The sequence below is a fragment of the Platalea leucorodia genome (assembly GCF_965183815.1).
Source record: "Platalea leucorodia genome assembly, chromosome: 1".
Lineage (NCBI taxonomy): Eukaryota > Metazoa > Chordata > Aves > Pelecaniformes > Threskiornithidae > Platalea > Platalea leucorodia.
Window position 1 is genome coordinate 91,191,127 of NC_138823.1, and position 21,449 is coordinate 91,212,575.

At 39.1% G+C, this 21,449-nt stretch overlaps 1 protein-coding gene across 7 annotated transcripts in view; it reads right to left on the reverse strand.

Moving 5' to 3' along the window:
- Window positions 1-21,449, reverse strand: part of PIGN (phosphatidylinositol glycan anchor biosynthesis class N) — a 111,377-nt gene that overhangs the window by 12,018 nt on the left and 77,910 nt on the right. For 6 of the 7 annotated variants that reach the window (XM_082320807.1, XM_082320806.1, XM_082320805.1 and 3 more), the window contains 8 exons: window positions 20,310-20,421; window positions 14,407-14,515; window positions 10,504-10,606; window positions 7,949-8,051; window positions 5,671-5,757; window positions 2,926-2,981; window positions 2,365-2,440; window positions 969-1,042 (listed from right to left, as the gene is read on the reverse strand). In XM_082320807.1, coding sequence (XP_082176933.1) covers window positions 969-1,042; window positions 2,365-2,440; window positions 2,926-2,981; window positions 5,671-5,757; window positions 7,949-8,051; window positions 10,504-10,606; window positions 14,407-14,515; window positions 20,310-20,421 — 720 coding nt within the window. Of the gene's footprint in view, window positions 1-968; window positions 1,059-2,364; window positions 2,441-2,925; window positions 2,982-5,670; window positions 5,758-7,948; window positions 8,052-10,503; window positions 10,607-14,406; window positions 14,516-20,309; window positions 20,422-21,449 lie in introns of those variants that run through there. The other variant, XM_082320809.1, reaches the window with a different exon arrangement.

Genomic DNA, 21,449 nt, shown 5'->3' on the forward strand with positions numbered 1-21,449 from the left:
TATAAGGAGACAACAGGCAGGGCGCAGGCAGGATGAAAACAAACAGAAAGGCAGAGGGCACCACACTGAGCGAGGGCAGCTTCCTCCTGCTCAGCTGAGCAATCTGCAGGACAGAGGCCCTGCGGTCCCCCTGCCACTGTCCAGCGAGACTTTCAGTCAACCCCACACAACATCCCATGGTGACAAACTCAAAACCAGGTGGCTGACAGGGACCTCCTCCGCCTCAGCACCATTCGTCATCCCGCATGATGAGCAGAGGTTTCAGTCATGTGCGCTGGGTGCGCTGAAAGGGGTAGGGAGGGCTAACAGTTCAAACAATAAAAATCTTCAGACAGTGAAAAGAGTGAGGGTAGTTCAAGTCCGGATACAGCATTCTGTGAGGTGGTGCACCCGTCCCACGCTCTCTCTGAAAAGTCTTTAGAGATGGAGAAAGGACTGGCAGCCATCTAGTCCTACTGCAAAAAAATATGTAGTACTGAACACACCTGAGAAGCATTGAACTGCAATGGAAGGGCGTACAGCCTTTTTTTTTTTTTCTCTAAATGCTATTTGTGGTGAGGTCAGTGCTACAAAGCTGTAAATTGGTTACACTATAAATGGGTTATTTTTAAAATATTGTACTGTAGACAGAGATGCAGTATAAAACAAAAAATTAGACTTTAAATTCTGCTCATTTTTCTACATTATGGGGGAAAAGTGCTCCTCCTCTGTATTGTCAACAATGAATATTAAATATCTGATTGTTTCAGACAGGGCCAACACTTCCATATATACTCATTTATCACTAAGAAAAGAATTCCTGAGCTTGCAAAATCACTGAACAAAAACCCAAACCATAATAACAAATAAAAGTAACAATGTGATCTACTGTTCTTTTTTTTAAATTTAGATTGTGATTTGCCAGTTCTGAAATCTTGCAAAATAGATTTGCAACCCTTACTAATGCAGAAATATAGCATTTACTGTACCTCTTAGAAGACAGTTGTGTTGTGACTTGAACAGCTTCGAAAGCACATGATACCAGAACAAATGGGATTACAACCTGTTTAAAACACAAGCTACATTTTGGTTTATAGCCATATTTACAAAACAACCTGGCAGGTTGTAGAAACATTTTCCTGCCTTTGAAATTATCACAGAATGTGTATGTTACAAAAATAAAATATTGGCAAGAAAGGGTAGAAACTCATTTTGCAGGAAGCACATTTAGGAAATGAATAAAAAACGCCTTCCATGGTCATAGCTGAACTGCAGTGAAATAAGCCATGAGGTAATCTGGAAAACTATAATTAAAACATGTTAATGATCCTCACTTCATTTATCCATTTTAGCACTAGTGATAAATGCTTCAACAAGGCTAGAAGACAGAAGTATTCAGATCCAATATCTCATGTGACAGGCTGCAGAGCTCCAAGCATGACAGGACAATCTCATCTCAACCACAAAAAAAATCTGAATATAGAATGCATTCAGTAAGGCAAGGATCACACTACTCCTCCAAAGCCAAGACAAGCAAATGTACGCAGTTCAGTAAATGAAGAACAAAACAAACAAACAAGTTAGAAACATGAATGTTGCCTTTTGCTGTTTCCAAAGTTGACTTGTAATCCTTAAGTTAGTAGTGTAAATGCATTGCTAAAACCCGTTCTTTCGCATTCAGAGGGTTTGCATTATTGACTTATGTCCTGCAGTACAACACGCAGTACGCCTGTAACTTAAGTCTGCTTTCTCTGGGACAGAAGCAGCAGAAAGGCAGAAGAAGGAAATACCACTTATTTGAGCAATAACCCATAAATTCCATGTCTCCCTTCCTGTTTGCCTCTTTACCCCTCTGGCAGATTCTTTACTCAAATATTAGAAAAGAGCTCCCACACCTTGCCTGCAAACAGGAAGTGCAATCCAATCTTTGATAGACTATTAAAAAATATAAAAAATAATGTTCATTGTAAAATGACAACCTAATCAGTAGAGCATTCAAAGCCTGTACTTAATGCAATGTAGATAGAGCTAATAAAATATATTTATCCTCAATGTTTCTGTAGACATTATACTATAGGGAAAGCTTATAATTTTTAAAATACTTTAGGTCTTTTCAACACTTAAAATTTCCATTTTAATACAATAAACTGATCTAATGCAGTTAAATTATACTTCCATGTACTTTAGCTTCTCTCTTTTGGGAAACTGAAGGATCCGTCTCTAGAAACACTACAAAGGCTGAAAGCGTCACACATGGTTAAGAAGGGTAATGAAGCTCAAATACATATATATGTTCTTGTAAATTGCAAAGTAACAACCATGTACGTGATATGTTATTTATTAAACAGTTCTTTGAGAAAATTTCACTAAGGTAAGATTACTAACCTTTAGCAAAAGCAAGCCTCCCATCACAAAGGGACTGAACACAGTCAAGAAACAATAGACAGAAGCAGGATCAAAACTAGAGAAACATGAAAAAGACATTACAACATATCCTTGAAATGGCAATTTTCCATTAAAAAAACAGAGCATTTACTTACTCCTGTAACACACTGTGCATATATACATTTTTAAACAAGGCTTCCAACTTTCTCTTCTCTTGGTCAAATATTAAATTAGCAAGGACAGCCTACCTCCCTTTTTTCTCTACAATTTTTCTCTGCTCATGTCTTTCGAGCTGCCATGTGGTTGGTGAGCAGCTGAGCTCTCTCTGCTCATGCTGCCACTAACTTCTTATGGAAATTGAGACGACCTCGTAACCAACAAGCTCAGGCTCTTAGGGAACGTGTTACAGAGAGCAGAAATGAAATAAATTGTTATCATTATTCCACTAACTATTGCTTTAATTCTGCTGCCCTGATTTTGCTAAACAAATTTATATTTAGTACACCAACTGCAGGAAGAATTTTTTGTACCCTGCGTCTCAAATCAATGAATAAAATTTACCTGTTAACAGAAGCTATGTTTCCGGTGCCAAAAAAGGCTGTCACTATGAAGAAAACCTAGATGTATTTAAGGAAAACACATCACAGAAATGGCTGCAGAAAACAAAACGAGCATTTTCCCCCCTTCATTCCAATTTACTTTCAAAATCCTATCATGAAACTACAAGAAGCTGACCCATTATTACAGCTTTACGCTGCATTAAGAAATCCAAAGTATTGCCTAGCTCTACCCAAGATTTCACACATGACTACGTCAATTTTAAAAGACAGGGACTGCCTGGGTAGAGAATTTAGAGCCTGTCTTGAGGCCCCTGCCAGAAAGCTGCAGCTTGTTTTTTCTGGTCCCCTACCTAGTAAGACAGGAACAGCCCTTGGACCACAATCCCCGCTGTGCATTCAAACACACATGCTTTTGCAGAAAGTAATAACATATGCATGTGTACTGCACACCAAAAGAGATGGCTTTATTGAGGAATTGACTGTGGAAGAGGTAGTTGGCTACGAAACAAGACTAAAGGTTACTGTGCTATCCCTCCCATAGGTTTGTTGTCCAAAGGTTATGCTGAGTCTATCCATTGCAACACGGGATTCCCAGTTTTTTTCCTTACTTGAGGGAGAGAGGGCGACTCTGGCAGTATCTGTATAGCTGGAAGTTTTTTTTATACACCCTACCCTTTTCATATAGGTACAACACTGGCTGCTACATGAGCCCATGAAAGATATTTTTCTACCTCCTGAGCTCATTGGGGCCCATTACAGCTCACACCTCTTCAGCAGAAGAATGGTTTTTAACTGCTTTTATGCATGAAGCAGAGGGTAGTCAGTGACAATGGGTGCTGTTGCCAGAGCTCCCTCTGGTCCTTCCACTCCTGTTATAGCTCCTGCACTGGATCATTTAAGTCTCTGCATAAACAATTTACTACCAACTGTTCAGCAGAGTCGTTGGGATTCTGCACGCAATATTTTGGAAGGATTAGGTCAGCATAACTAAAGAAATTATGCTTCCCAAGAGTATCACATCATTTCAAGTTTAGTAACACAGCAGTCTAAGAGCATAGCGCAGTTCTGCCAGTTAAGATTTATAACAACAGTTCTGCAATAAAACAAAAAAATACCAGTAGCACATAAGTCTAATCAAAATGCTAAGCATAAGCAATCTGAATCTTCTTCTGGAAGACCAGGCTATAAGGTCTCTCAGCACATGCTGACTTCTGGGCCCTATATAGGAACCTTGAGACAATCTTAAGATATACAGCTCACAGGGTCATGGTTGCAATGTGACTGCTCTAGCAGAAAAGGTTTCTCTTCTAACACTACCATTTCTAAACATTAAACAGCACCTAAATTAAAAAAGCCACAACATCTTTTGAGCAGGGGTGTATCATACCTGGTCTCTGCAAAGGAGACCTGCAGATTATGTATTTTTTCAGGAGCTGAACAAAATACCTTCAAATGTTTTAGATTAAGAGGAGATTAAAGTAGTGCTACATCCAAGTGTTAAAGTAGCACTACACTGGAGCTTTAAAAAAATAGAATTGGATTGTTTGATTTTTGTTTTGGCTAATTTTCAGCACCTGACAGAGAGCAGCAGCTTTATTAAAAGTTAGCTTAGGTTTTGCTAAAATAGCAAAATTGCAAACGAAGTTGATAATTTACTGCAAGGTGTCTCAGCTGCTTTTCAGGTATACTCCAAAGCAAACACAAACGTTGAACACCTAGCAAATTGTTCTGCCTCCTTCCTTAGTGCTGAACTGCCTTCTTAATGAGTTATCTGTCACACTTCCTCTGCTGCAGGTTCCCAATGTCCAACAGCGTTCTCCCAAATTCCAACAGCATAGACTCTGCGACTGTGATCCACCCTCTCAGATTTGGTTATTCTGCGAACTATAAAGCCTGTTTTTGCAGGAACCAGTATTGAGACAACTCCCTCCCCAGCTTGAGCTATGATAACCCACATGCACTAGAAACTCGTATGTTCTAGACTGGCTCATAATTTCTCTCCCACTTACACACCCATCACCCTTGCTGCCAAATACCACTCATTTAACTGCAGTCCCACGATGGAAGAGAAAAATGACAACGTTATCAAGTCGGTACAGTATTAAAAGAAATCAGCTGTAGTTTCAGTTACAGTAATGCAAAATAACTGCTATGTTAGTGAACAAACAGCTCTTCCCTCCCAAGCCCGTATCATTTCTAACAGCAGAAACCACGTGTGACAAATAATTCTAGCCTAGATTCTGGGAACACGTTTCACTAAGAGTCCGCAGGAACTTTCCTTCTTATCGCATCTGTCTGGCCATGGCCAATGCCTGCCCCCTAACATTTTCTTCCTATCACACTGCCACACTTTAAAAATGAGAAAATGACAATAACTTTAATATCACCTTTTCCAACTGATTTGTGAAGGCCGAATGAGTTCCCTTCAGCCAAAATGTAATAAAACAAAACCAGACTGAAAACAGGACTCCTTAGAAGAAAGTTAACCTCAACTGTAACGGTCATGAGACCAAACTTTTTAAAGTGGCCAGGGAGCCAGATTCCGAAACAGTGCAGTTCATACTGAATTTTTTACTACGTTATCAAAACACATAATGTACAAGACCATTGTCTTTTGAGCAACATGAGTCAAATCATCTTCACCAGCTTCTGTTTCCAGTGGCTACCAGGCTACAAATTTTGATTGCGGGGCCTTTTGAAACAAACCCATCTTTTCCCTGGAACGCAGCAACCAGCAAAAGGATACAAAGAAGAAGGACCTGCGGACATCATCTAGGTGGAGCTGTCGAAACTGAGTTATATCAGTAGCATAGGCAAAGTTGAAAACAGCAAGCTGGAAAGACAGCAGAAGAAACCAACACCTAATATCAACTGATGTACTTTGGTAGAACCACCATATTTTTACTGAAATGAATGAGAAATAAACCTACTTCCCTATCAGCTGTTATTAGAGCAGTATTATGATGAGGACTGCAAACCTTTCCCATATTTTCATTATACTTTAATGAATCTGCCAGAAAGATTGTACAAGTGAGATGATCAAACGAACAGTGGAGCTTCCGCTGTTACCGACACTAAAAATGAGCTTCTATACCTAGACTTATCATCATCTTTTTTCATCATAAATATTCCTCCTACACACACACACTTCCACTGTTCACTTGAGCATGTGGATAAAGACCCACAGAAATAAAAGACTGCAATTATCCTCAGTTGACTTATGTTGTGAGTGTGAATACTAAAATATTCTCCATCTCCTTCACTCAGTTCTCAGCACAATATCACTTGACCTGAAGAGAAATTGTCTTCATGGAGATTAAGAGGTCAATGAACTCCTTTTCACTGGAGAAAAGAAAAAAAATCACGTAATAGACATTCAACACTGACAACATTTTAATTAAAAATAATCTCACATCATCAGAGAACCGAGCTGGGTTCTCTAATACAAGATTTACTTTGTGGCATATATTAACAGGCATTCTAGAGATGATTTTTTCTAACCTAAAAATGAGAAGCAGGGGTAAGCATTGTTCCTTTCACTTGAAACCAAATGTCAAATGACATACAGGGAGTGACAACAGAAAACTTAATTACAGCTTACCTATGTTCTTTTCATTTGCATTTGATTAATAAAGTGTTCATCACTGTTTAATACTGCTTTAATGGAATTTTACTTTAAAACAAACAGAACATCAGACCACCATCAGACAGGCAAGCATCACAGATGCCTTGTCACAAGATGCAAAAGGTAGAGTGGGTTCTAGAGTGGAAGAGAAAGTCCATCCCACAGATGACTGCTGTGCTAGAAACCTCCGGCTGCAATCATAGCCTCACATTAAGTGTACATTTTTACATTCAGATTCCTCCTCTCTCACTTAAGATACTGTAAAACATGCTCACACAAAATATCATAACTATATGTAGCATTAATAAAAAGCAATTCCTGTTTTCTAATCGGATATTCAGCCTCGAATGGGTAAAGCCTGTTCTCTCTCAAGTTTTAAAACTGCCTCCCTTGCAGGAGAACCACAAAACCATAGTATGTGTCAGGTCCGCTCCGGTGACTGCCTTGGTCCAGATTTCACCTCCTGGCACCTCTCCCTAATTATTATGAGCTGCGACAGGAAGGAAAGATGTGTACCACCAGTTCTCTTATGAGTGACTCTGGCCTCTCCCATGCATCTGTACTCAGGTTCTCCGTGACCTGCACCAAGGATGGCGCATTTGGGAGAAGCGGGGGAGAACTGTGCTGCACATGTGCCTGGCTCCAAGCGTGCAGACGACTCCGCAACAGGCACTTCAGATCTAACCGAATCAATGGCATAACCACAGTTTGTTAAACTCATGACCCTAATCGAAAAAGCTAAGTAGCAGGGTGAGCAGCATGGGCTTTGAAAATTGCTGACAATATACTAAATTTTAAGGTGAAAGAAGTTGCATTGATTACAAAACTTCCTCTCCAGGCAAATCTGAAAAGGTGCTAGTTCCAAGTTAGTCTCTGGCTCCTTGTCTGTCTAATCAGAAATTAAACTCTGTCCTTGAAGAAAGAGTGGAAGGACAAAGTCAAACTAAGATTCCTGGTATTTCCTATGGGTCATTTCAGAAATTAAATTATTTCTTTTCAGCCTCTCACTTGTGACTCTGCTATCAGAATAAAAAAAAAAAAAAAAAAGTACAGTGACATTGTAATTACTCTAAAGCGTTACTGCACCTTATGCTGAATTAGCACTAGAGTTGATGAACACAGCTTTGTAGCCTACAGAACATATCACTAAGTCAAACTGATTTCCTGCATTCCTATAAATGGCTCTGATGTGGAATATCTTCAGTAACATAAATTATAAATCTCTCTTACAAGGTCCCATTCCTATTTCATAAAACAGCTGATTCTGGCTTCCCAAACTTAAAGAAATGCAAAGTGTTGCTCTATGAAAACCACTCAGAATTATTTATGATATGCTCAAGGAAAAAAAAAAAAAGATAAAGCTGACAATTAACCTGATATAGCTATCTGGAGCTGTTACCTTTGGTTTGAGAGAAAGACCATAGTGCTGCAGTGCTTTTTGCTCCATATTTATCCACACAAACATCAAACCAGACAGAACCAGTGGAAACAGAGCTTCATACCTGAAGAGTTAACATAATAATCATAGTAAATGCAGTCACTAACAACTATTTAACAGCAAATACTGACATGTTTCTTTTCTTTTTTTCTTCACACAAATGATATACCAAAGACCTAGTAGCATTCTCTTCTCTCCCCATTTCTGAGGAGTACCCACAGCTGGATGGTTGAAGTTTAAAGCCATACAGTAATTAAATGGTAAAAATAGGAGAAACAGAGGCTGCTTCAGCTTTGTCATCTTTTGCACTCATTTTCTCATTTGATGGCTGCCACAACAGTGGATGAGTGCCCTTTGTGTCATGATTAATTTTAACGAAACTGGAATAAAATTAAAAAGAAACAGGAAAAAAAGAATCACATTTGGCACCCATTTTCTGCAAAATGGAAAATTTTGTAATGAGAGCTATTTGGAACTGCAGGGTTACAGTCCAACCTAGACAGCAACCAGAGATTGTGTCTCTTTAGGACCTAACCACACAAACTCATTCTCATGGTGATCTCAGTCTAGTCCCAAGGAGAGAGGCATCTGTATAATAAGAAGAGCATTACATTTCACTGAAGTGAAATGTCCTTTTCTTTCCTATATGCCAACCCATCGCGATAACAGTGTCAAGTCACACTCTAACCAAGGCCGCTAAGCTGTTATAGCTACAGCCCCAATCTCAGAGGATTACTTCTGGCTCCTACAGCACTCAAACATAGCAAACTATGAGTGTACTTACGTGAGAGATTAAAACCCCCAAACAACTTAGGGGCATAGATTGCATTGGGTAATATTAGTTTTTCCTTGCCCTCTACACCTCAGTTGCACTTCATGGTGCCTCTCATTTTTTTTTCCTTCAGGATAAAATTATAATACTGACACTGACTGCGTCACTAATACCAACAAGACTGTAATTTTTTTCCTTTTTATTTTTTTTCCTCCTTGGACACTCACTTATTTGTCTAAAAATAAGAAAATCATTGCAGTTAATCTTGGTATTGTTTCTGTTGTGCCTCCCTACTAGTGTAGCTACAAAGCAGTTTCAAACCGGAACAGAAAATTTTGGATAGATATTTCTGCTTTAATTATCAAAATGACAAGCAGTTAAAAATAAAGACAACAACAGTTGGGTTGTCAGTAACAAAAGTACCTGCAATTGTCACAATGGTCTACACTCGCCTACAAATTGAATGTCTTCAACTGTGACAACTGGTTGTATGCAACCATGCTCTTCAGCTGGCTTCAGTACTTCCACTTAACTGCACCTAGAGCGGTGCTGTAATTACCTGGGCCATGCACTGGGTTATCATTACATGGTATAACACAGCACTGAGGAGAGAAACACTGGATACTTTTGGCACCGAGTGCCTTGTTTTTGCTATGATTGGTTGCTTTGGGTTTTTTGTGGGGTTTGTTTGTTTGTTTGTTTTGGTTTTTTAAAAAGAATTGTTCCAAAATTTGTTGGTCTATTTGAACATTGTAGGAAGACAGCAGAGAGCTGTCAGCATTTAAGTGGTCTGGTGCAGGGCCAAAATAAAAAGGAGGTTATCAGCCTCAGAGAGAACAACATTCATGCTTTATCCAGTAGCCAGTAGCCTAAGAAGGTTGAGGGTAAGAGTGTGTGTGCAGACAGGAGTAAGATTATGATCCAAATTTTAATGGGGAAGTGGGAGAAAGGGGTGGCAGGAGATTAAAAAAAAAAAAAGAGAGATGCTTCATCTAAAATGAGAGTATCCACAAGAGGCAGCTATTGCAAAATGTCTGCTGCAAGATATTTTATTCCACTTAATTTTCCAGTGTAATTAAATCCAGAGGATAAGTGGGAGGGGAGGCGGAAAGAATGGTTCCTATACTCCCCATTAATTACGCTCTTAAAAGCTACTAAGTCTGGAAAAAAAAGGGTTGGCTGACACAGTGTTTTCTTCATTTACAAGCTCTGAAGAGTTGTCTTTTATCCAAAAAGAAACAAGCCCTACTCTTTATGGGGACTAGCATCCCTTTGAAAAAAATTACTTCCATAAAAACCTCTCTGAATAAAATTTTCCCTCATTTCAGGGCTACCTGTTTCCTGCTGCACATCATTTAAACCATAACTAGACACCAGTGCTGAGCAGCTGGGAGAGAAGTTATTTTCTGTTGTTTGTGAGCAGAAAAGCACATGCCAAAACAACAAAAGACAAACTAAACCAGACTTTCTTATTTTGGTGCAAGATTGTTTGAATACATACCCTTCCAGCCACTGCTTGGTCTAGCTGAAAGGAATGTGAACAAAACTGTTTATAATACAAGGAGGAATATGGAAGTTCCCCTGAAATTTTATTTAGGAAACTAAACAAGGAGATAAATGGTGAGACTACAGCTGGAAGCACACATTACACCTTTAACAGAAATGTTAATGAGATTCACAGTTTCACATTTAGCCCTTGATTTTCATTTGTAAGACCAATCTAACCAGAATAAGAAAGAAGTACCCTGTGCTGAGGAGCAGGTAGGTGGACATCAGGGAGAGCAATATGCTGAACAGTCGCTGAAAGAGAAATGTGGGGCTCAGTAACGGCAACACTGAGGAAGAAACTGCAATAAAAAGAGATCCATCAGTCACTACATGCAAAACATTTCACCCTCAGTAATAAGATAACATTCTTCAAATCCTGACACTTTATGTACAGAAATTCAATACTGCTCATATATGCCTTTCTATTTTCAGAAGTTACTTTTGCTAAAGAAAACCCAATGTTTGGAATGCTTAATATTTATCAAAAGTAATTTTAGTTCCCTATCACTTTAATTCCTTGGCTTTCTACCTCACAGCCTTTATAATTTCTCATGAACTGATGTTAATAAGTCCTTAAGATGATGCAGAAGCACTAACCCAAAAATGCTACTATGAGAACCGCTTACCATGGCCCCAAGGACCTCCGGCAGCTCAAAGACTGCGGTTACAAAGCCACTGCTCCACTGGATTAGATTAGGAAACCTGCCACATTTTGAGGTGCAACTGAAAATGCTGGTAGTAAAGATACAGAAACTATCAACTTCTTAGCTTCTCTACTTGAAAGTTTTAAAACAGGAATATTAAAGGAACTGCAGGGGACCTATCTGTCATGATTCATACCCCTTGCCTTCAACTTGTAATGCATTTCTTTAATGCAGGCGTGGTATCTTAAAAGTTGCAACTGGCTCCTTAGGGCAGTCCACTGCTCAACTGCCCAGTCAGCCCTGGTTAGCAGAGTCCGTGCTGCCTCTAAAGAGACGCCTCTAGCTGGGAAGCTTCTGAAGGTGAGGACAGGGCCCAAGAGTTTGCAGGAGGTGAGGAAAATTGGGAAGAGAAGAAATGGGCTACTTGAAGAGTGAGTAAGGAGGAAGAAAAGCAGAGGAAAAGTGGCCAGTGCTTGAAGCAAGGAAAGGGAGAAGGAAAAGCACTGCTGTGATTTAATCTTTAAACCTGATTTTTTTAATATGAAAATTGTATGTGTTTATAATAACGTCAGCTGACAAATAACATTGGTGTGATTCTTCATTGTGGTATAGTGCCCTCACATTACTGAATCATTCAAAGGCTGCATTAACAGTAAGTCATAATTAATAATCACTCTATTAGGGAACAGAAATAAAATTATAATATATGGAAAGTGCTTGCTTGTGCTTATTGTCATAGTATACATTAGAATTTATAGTAAACATATCAACAAATGAGAGATGAGGCTGTTTCTAAAACCTGTGGGTCAGTATGTTTTATTTCCTGGCTTTCAGCCTTGGCCACTGCTACAACTACAGAATAAGTGACTTCATTTCAAGGGTGCTCCAGCCTTTCAGCATCACTTGTAGCTTTCTATACTTAAAGAAGGCCTGACTCAAGGAGGAACTCCAGGGACCTCACTGCAAGCCAGAATGGCTGGAAAGAAATTCAGCGTGGCAACCGGCCTCTGTGAATGACACTCAACACATCAGATGTGTATCACTCTCTGAGAGCAATCATAGATGAGAACAGATGAGTGGCTAGTAGGTCATAATTAGCCTTTCCCTTCCATCTCTGATGTGACACATCAGATATTAACCATCAAAAGACCGGCAGGTTTCTGGCTGACCTATACAAATCTCTGTATGTGTCCCCTGCACACAGTTGTGACACCAAATTCCTCAAAATTTGGCAAGTTACTATGACAGATTTCCACTGATAAAAAACTTTAAAACATAATATACATTCATTTAGAAATATCTGCTAACATAAAGACGGTTCTGAAGAACATGGGAAGCAGCTGGATTAACTTTATGCCTTCTGGTTTTACCTCTGTGGTTAACGTACACTGCGCGAACCATACAGTGTAACACCTAAAGCCAGCTGGATACAGGCCTGCAGGAACCCATCCATCACTAATTCATTTGCCTGGTTCTCCAAAAACCAGTCTTTCTTCAAAAAAATAATTTTAGGCCTGAATTAAAACTTTAAACAAGGTAGGCTTCATATTAATCAGAATGAACAGCTGGGGAGGGGGGAAAATTTGCTAGAAAACTTCAGAAGTCTCGTTATCATACTGACATGATAATAATACTCATATCAGTATTATTATGAATAAATACTGATAACTGTGTGTTCCTGGTTATATAAATACACAGAGAGGTGCAAAATGAGAGTTCGGTAAGTAACAGTGCCATTCTTCCACAACTAAGCAAAGATGAAGAGGAGTTTGACCACCTGTAATGCCACCAACCCTGGAAAAGCCACAGTAGACCTTGGTACCTTAATTCTTATGGTGGCACATTTGTGGTACACGCTAGTGACAAGGCAGATGCTAGTTGTGGTTATGGTAGTGACAAGGCATTTCTCTCCAACAGGAGTATTGAGTACATGTTGTTGGATGCCTTTGCTTTTTACCTGCTTAGTTCTGTGTTTAATTATGTAGAGCAACTTCAGCAAGTACATAAAGCTCCTACCTAGTATATCATATTCACTTAAAATTATTAATTCCAGTCTGAGAGACTTTGCTAAAATATTCAATACCACTGTGGCAGCAAGCAGACTTTTTGGGTATATACAGTTTACTTCACTGTTAGCTTTATTTTTATCATAGAAACATCACCCACAGCAAAGAGAATTTCTAGACTTCTCTGACTGCCCAAATTGTCTCTTAGATGAAAAATGTTTTTCTCTCACCCTTACACAGGAGAGAAAGATAACCTTTACCCTCAATTCCTGCTCCAGTAAGCCAAGCAGGACATCATTGATTTCATCGACTTTAAAACTGCAAGGAATTCATCCACACAGAGATCCCCACTTAGGTTAGCAGGCTACGAAGAGTTAGGAAAGGATGATGGAAAGGAAAATGCTCCAAAGAAAACTACATTACAAAGAGAGCATTGCTCACACACACACTGATCACAATCAGTTGTATTAATCTTGAATCCATTTGCTCAAACAGAAGCAGGATTGCTAAAACTGACAAGATCTGCTTACGTTAAAACAATGTCACCATTACAGGAATGTCCAAGACATCCAGCAACTACAAGAGTCATAATTCATCCATTAAGCTATGTTTAAATTCCTGGTCTTGACTTTTAGCAAAGAGCTGCTGTCAAACTTTGCATGGAATATGTTTAGCTCTAAAAAAATCCCACATTCCAGATCACTCAGGGATAAACAATGCTTAACATTCTCTAATGGAGGCCTACAGAAATTATTTTATAGTTGAAATACGAAAGGTATTGCTTTACTGTATTCCATAACCCCAGTGATAATTACATTTGCTCTGTTTAATCATCCTAAGATTTTAATTTTAGAGTGGTGAAAGATCCATAGACTTGTAAATTGTTTTTTTCTTTATTAATTAGGTTCTAACAGATATCAAACATATAATAGCATCATTAGTTCACAGGTACTTTGCAAGGCAGCTCTGAAAAGCATTTTCATACCCTAAGGGTCTCTGCCATCAGCTGCAACTTCAAGTTTCTATTGAAATACAGCAACAACCTTCCTTCACTTCCCTATGCTTAACTGGATTGCTTGCAGAACATCTCAGATCACGCTTACCTGGCTCCAAGTGAAACAAAAAGGGAATTTATACCATTATATCCCTAAAAGGGCTCTTCAAGGTATTCAGAATATTAAAAACAAAAGATAAAGCTACTTGTAAATCAAAGTTGTTTGCATTTTATTACAAACCTACAAAGGAGTAATATTTTAGAAGACTTTTTAACACATTCCTCAAAAAACCTCACTTAGGAAAGAATAGCGAACACATGGAAGAACTATTAGGAGTCAAATAAAGGAATATGTGCAAAAGTAAGATGTTAATAAAAATGCATCACTGTCCCCCACCCAACCCCAAACCCCACAAACTATCAACATACAAGTTTGGGAGGGAAGGTATTCTTACCTAGAGTCATCCAGCTAATAATTTGATTCAATACAGGCAATCCCTGTTTGTTCTTAAGACTGTCATGGGTACTGCTCACAACGTATGTCGAAAGTGCAATACTCAACATCTAAAAAGACGAAATCAGACAATGAAACACGTAATTAATGTATGGATCTCTGTCATCCCATACTAAATATGTAAATATGCTTTAGAGTTGCATAAACATCTCATCTGAATCAACATAAGAACAGGAAGTCTGATATGTAATGTCGAGTATATCTAGCTTTTTACAGTCTATACTTTTTAAAACTTCCTTCTATTTTTTTATTCTTATTATTTATTTGTGCTATTTTTAAACAGTTTAAACAAGTGCCCTGGATTACTGATTTCAAATGATATGCTCTCCGTCAAGAGTAACTACTTAAACACTCATGTAAACCACAGAAAACATATGCCTCCAGTTTTTTGAGAAACACTTGTCCTCAAACATGAAGAACTAGCAGAACCTCTGGCTTTGCAGCAGGATCAGGTACAGGGTGAAGGGGAAGGGTAGTTAAGGCAAGAACTTTGCATGGGCACCGCAGCTCCTGTAAGAAGAGACAGCAGCAGCAGAGCAGATTGGAGGTGGATCTTAAGAGATGGAAAGAAGCTGCAATCTTAGCAGACTGTTCAAATGAAATTGTCCGAACCACCTCAAGCAGAGCCCTCTGCCTTGGATAAGCAGCAAAGCTGAAGAGGGTTTTTTTTTTCTTGACTAGTTCAAGAGACAGCATTCAGTCATCAAGTAGGTGCAAAAAACCATAGGAAAATTACTCCATGAGTCAGTCATTTTTGAAAGATGACAATTATCCAAGAAAATGCTTGAGCCAAGTTTTCAATTACTGCTGTTTATTCCACAGTTCCACTAAAAGGCAAATCAAGCATGCACGGTACTTTGCAAACATGCGCTGTAAACCTGCATTACAACATATAATTGCTGTTGCGGCTTTTTTAGTGCAAAGCAACTTCACAGTGTTCACATCCATCACTTTTTACCATATGAATAGCTGCCATTCTCCTGCAAGATGCAGTGATACCTAGTGGTACCTGCCCAGAGGATACATTTAGCCGTCAGCATTCATTTTTGGCCCGGTTTCACAGGTGCGCAGTATCTGCTGCTTCTATTTAATTTCAGGCCACAAGAACATGTAACTTGTATTTCTTTGCGACATCAATAAGCTAGGTCAAAGCGTTAAGCTCCAAAACTCAAGGAATTGGCCCCTTTAGACCTCTGATGTTTATTTGGGATGCTTTTGCTGTATTCAGGCCAGATCTCTCCCCTTTGATATACCTTTTCAACTTCTTTTAGTGTCATGAGCTCTGGCAATCCCTCTGCTATACCCTAGCCACTGGTGAAGTCACTTTGCACTCACACTGTGTCATCTCCCATAATATATCTTGTGCCTTGGAAGACTTGTGATGACCTGGGCACATCAGTAAACCCAGTTTACTGCTGCTAGATCTATGCCAGCGTCCAGGGAATGGCTCAGCATCTGCTTTTGAGACTCCTGTGTTCGCAGTTTAAGTAATGTTCAAACTGCTCTCAGCTTTCACCAGCATCTCCAGGACTGTGGAACAGCGCAGAAGCAACTTGGCGATGCAAACTGAGGTCTCCAGCTAAGAATCTGTCTTCTTTCCCCCTTTACAGCCTTCTTTGAAGGTTAGAGATTATTCTTGCACAGCCTAACAGCTGGCTCTGAGAAACACTCATCTGTAGGTCACAGCTAGAAAGAGGAAACCAAGGGTGACATTTGCAGTCCCAACATATCTTCACCAGCAGCTCTGGCTGGGAGCTCTCCTAAGCATCTAACGTGGTAGCAATCCATAGAGAGAATGGTAGGAGAACCAGCGTCATCAGCTGGACGCTATACAAGGCTGGTTGAAAGCACTTCTCCTGTCCCCTAGTTCCACCAATATGACACGGATTCCTACTGTTTATTTCTCCTCCTAATTTAGAGGAGAAAACTAATGAACTGACCACCTTGGACCCACATGAAGTTCAAGCCTCCCAGGAATAATAACTTGGCCCAACATTATCAACCAATGGAAACAGCAGTGTTTTCAGAAGTGCAGCAAAACCTGAACTTCACCTATGAAACTGCTGGCAAAGAGAAACTGGTGTTCTCTCCAGCAAAAAAAACTAAGTTGTACAGTAAGCACTGCAGCAGTCTAGCTGATGGATTATAAATAACTCCTGTTTTCACCATTCCTGAAGCCTTAATGACTTCTCAAGGATCATAGAATCATTTAGGTTGGAAAAGACCTTTAAAGATCATCGAGTCCAACCATAAACCTAACACTGCCAAGTCCACCACTAAACCATGTCCTCAAGCACCACGTCTACCCATCTTTTAAAGACCTCCAGGGATGGGGACTCAACCACTTCCCTGGGCAGCCTGTTCCCGTGCCCGACTACCCTTTCGGTGAAGAAATTTTTCCTAATATCCAACCTAAACTTCCACTGGAGCAACTTGAGGCCGTTTCCTCTCGTCCTATCACTTGTTACTTGGGAGAAGAGACAGACACCCACCTCGCTAGAAGACAGAAGTAGCATTAACCAAAAGACAGACAATTCTCTCCTTGCCATAGCAAACAAAATTCAGAAAAAAATGTTATTCCTGCTTTAATGATATCAAGAGAAAACCTGAGAAACTCTTGGCAATTTTCAGAAACTGTGAGGGTGTAATTAGTATCTTCTGCCTCAACAGTGACATGTATCAAAACGTCAAAATTAGGTCTAACCATAACTGAAGTTTTTGTAACAGAAATGTAAACATAACCATATGAAGCTACTCAAGCTTTATTCTTCCTTTTTAATATTTCTTTATTTATACACTTTTGTTGAAAAACCTTTTTGATCATGCTGTTTGGTTATCTGGGACTTTTTTGTTTCTTTAAGGCTAATACCCATGTTGGAAATCTATAGTGTGTAGGTACAAAAACCAGTGAATAAATGAGTAGCCTGTAAATGGCCTCTCTGATCCATACAGGTATGTAGTTCATACTCATTTGCTCAGGTGTACACTCTGTCCCATCCATGGAGAAACCAACACAAAAATACATAGTTCAGGACCGGATCGGAGGGAATTATCTTTTCTGTGGAGGATTACATGCAAACTGGTGGGTTTTTTGCCTACTCTGCGGGTCTCTGCCAACTCAGGTTTCTTTTTGACCAAAAGGAGAGCAATTAATGTAATGGAACAAGCTTTGTTCCTTACCAGGCATAATATCTTCACTACAGGCTAACTCCCAGATGGAAAAGGAAGCTCACTTGGACAAGAAAGAAGAAAGTTGACTTCAGAAGAGAAAAAAAAAAAATTCATCATAAGCACAACAAAAAGCCTAGCCTATGCTGAATCTCTTTCTCTGACTGAAATAGGAAGAGAACTCAAAAGGGAAGTTTCTTTATTCAGATGCAATTCCAAAATAACTTGTGAAGAACAACTCGGGCAAATAAGCCTTTGGGAAATATTATCTTATTTCTTGTATGAAAATGCATCTCATTCCAAATGAGCAGATGCAAAAATTTGAGGTGAGGTGAAATGAAAGATTTAAAAGAGGGTTCTTGCACACAGACACTACCAAAACAGAGAGGAAAAGGATTTAAAAAAAAAAAAAAAAAAAAAAAAAAAAGAGTCAGAGGATCCTGATCAGAGAAGTTTGGCCAGATCAGTAGGCTTTTTGCTAAAAGGAAAAGAACTAAAAACACCAGCTATTCCTTCTCCATTGTGTAATTCAAAGGCTTTTAGTCAGAGTTGAACCTATAAAAGATGTTAGCAGAGTGGCTAAGGGAATCCCCAAGACAAACCATAAAGAGTATGAGGAAGGGACACCATATTTTCCCTTCCGCTTCAGTCAGTACTTGGAGGAAAGTGGTACACAACGAAGAAAGACCTGTGGCAAATTTATCTTCTCATTCCTCAAAATGAAGAAGCATCAAACAACCAATCTTAGTTTCCTGTCTAGGAAGGAACAAGGTTTTCAGAGGAAAGCATAACCTTCAGTGACTGCCTCCAAACACCACATATGGGGGAGCTGTAAAAACTACTTTTAAGAAACCCCTTGTCAGATGCAAAGCAGGAACCTGATTGTGTGTGCTTATGTATATGAATGTCAGTGCCCTGATCACAGTCTGTCATTGCAAAAAGGTACGTTTCACCTGACTAGAGGATTCATCTTGCACTGGGAGATGTTGATTTACAACTGCCTGGGAGTTGTAAAGCAAAACTCGCGTTCACAATGCTCCAAACGAGCATTTTTGAAGATTACCCCCTTCCCTGTCCCCACTGAAAACTCCAACTCAAAAGAAAAAGTAAAAAGAGAACAAGGGAATTCCATTGCCTAGACATACTAGTCTTCTGACAAACATTTTCCTTTCTTATTCCTCTACGTTTCAAAGCAACTAAATGCAACCTAACCTCGAAACAAGTTATTTACTTAGAAACGGCTAATGCCTCTGTGATGTTCTTTTCCCCCTCTAAGTCTGAATAATCTCCCCTCCCAATCCTTTCCTTACCCAGATTGTGAATGGTGGATCCCATGTTTTCCATTCCCAAGTAAGCTTTCGAAATAAAAATCTAATAGACACTAGTAATTAGATGTCACTATTTTAAAATATCCTCTGGTTAAGGAGCAATTTGAGGAGCTTTATGATCTTCTTAAAGGTTGGAAGAAAAAAAAAAAGACGTTACTCCCTGAACAAGCAGGCAGAACATTTTCATCTAATTAAGTATCTCAGGGCTCTGTGAGTGAATTTCCTGATTGTCTGAAGTTGGCTCAAGAACAGTCTGTCATTAAAAACTTTTTGACTACAGATCTGTTTCATAATCATTTGTGAGCTTCTCCACAAAGTTACACTGCATGAGATGCTGCACCAGTTGTGTGGTGAGTTGACGTTGGCCAGCTGCCAAGTGCCCACCCAGCTGCTCTCTCACTCCTCCCTCAAGTACAATTTGCTTTCAAGCATTCCAGTGAGAAATCCACTGCTGAGCATATACTGAAAATATCTATCCTAAATGCTTAGGAAAGGAACTGATACCTCTTTTCCACAGTTAAGCTGGAAAAGTTAAGAGAAACCACCAGCACATTATGCACTTATGTGCACTCAGGTAAAGGTATTTCAAGCATTCATTATTCTTCCCCCTCCTCCTTTTAACCAACTTGAGCTCCATACCTAAATCACTGATATAATGAATGCATTGCTTAGCTCAATAAGAAACTCTAGCACGTAAGTCATAACCAATAAAGCTGGTCCTGAAATAAAATCATTATCTTGTAATAAGTTTAAAAAAAAAAAAAAAAAAAAAAAAGACCGCAGACAAGCAAGGTATTATTAGAACCTTAAAGGCTCTCTAGAACTTAATTAGCACCTACTATGAAAAGATCTACCTATTTCATGAAGCTATACAGAAAAAAATGTCATCTTTCATCTGAAAGAAGATTTAAGCAACAGAAAACCAGCTCAGTATCAGTCTCACATTGTTATTCAACAGTCAGAAACTGGAAAGAACCCCCTGAACCAGTGAGCCTGTCCTCAGTGTGCATGTGCCATTCCTGCAAAGGTCATTGGAAGTTACATACGCAGACTGAAGGCAGGACAAACTCTCAAACTTTCTGAGCATCAAAATGTGTATGCACACCTATGTATCAATACTCGTAAATATGCACAGGATGAGCTTTTGGGAACACTGTATTATGGTATTTAAAAATGCATATTACCATGAGCACATGGTCCTCTTGAAATAGCCAAGGGAAAAACCTTCTAGGGACAATCATCTTCTTGAAAATTGTGGTCTTTGTAGGAACACGTTCTTCAAAAGTATGTAAAAATTTGCATGTAAAAATGCTCTAACGTTCAGAATTACTGAAAAGTAGCAACTAACCTGATAAAAATGTACTTTCAGATCTTCGTTATTTCTGTACTTATTTTCGCTTTTACAAAGAGATGCCAATGAGAAGCAAGAGAACAAGAGAGTCAGCAAACCAGTTGCTATTCTGTAAAAACAAACAAAAGAACAATAAATTCCCAGGAAATATCATCAAAAGTTCAGAAAATTTTCATAGAAGTGTTCTTCACTAAGATAAAATAATTCATTACAGTATCAAGACTTAATATATATTAACGAAAATTCAACATCCAGCTTTAGAAAAACAAAATCCAATCCAGAATCAGGTGTGATTTTTTTTGGTAGTGGTCTTGGGGGGGGGGGTGGGGGTGGTGTTTGTTTGTTTTTTGTTTTTGTTTTTTTATACAAGCTTGACATCCACAAATACAGTTACACTCTTTTCCTGGCAGTGGCGCAAAAAAAAAAAAAAAAAAAAAAAAAAAAAAAAAAATCTTCATTTTGGCCATGGGTCTGAACTGCCACCCATTATTTTTAGGTACTTTTGATTATCTCCAAATAATATTTTGAATAAAATAGGAACAGTGATTGGTGATCTAAAGTTAGTGGTTTCAAGGTTTGTCAGGTTTGTCATCTAACAGGGTAACTACACCACCATTACTATCAAATACATAGCTTTGTGTAAATGCAACAACAAGACTAACAGGAAGATTGTCGCTCATCACACAAACACAGAAAAAAAATACTGCTTAGCATTATTGAGTAAATCTGCTAATTGAGACACTGTTCCAAAATAATAGACATGATTCACTAAAAGATCAATACTACTATCACCTCTGATTGTCTCTCTTCGGCCATCAAGCAAGCAGAGGAACTGTAAAGGCAGCAGAAGTTTTTGCGTGTATTTCTCTGTCATGCTACAACCCTTCTTTGAACTTCATAAGCTTCCTGTTTGCCCATTTCTCCAGCTTCTTGAGGTCCCTTTGACAGGCAGCACATCCATCTGCTGCACCAACCACTTCTCCCAGTTTTGTATCACCTTATCACCTACAAACTTGCAGAGGGTGCATTCTGTTCCATCGTCTAGGTCAGTAATGAAGATGTTAAAACAGTATGGGCCCCAGTACCAACTCCTGCTGTACACCACTAGTGACTGGCCTCCAGCTGGACTTTGTGCCA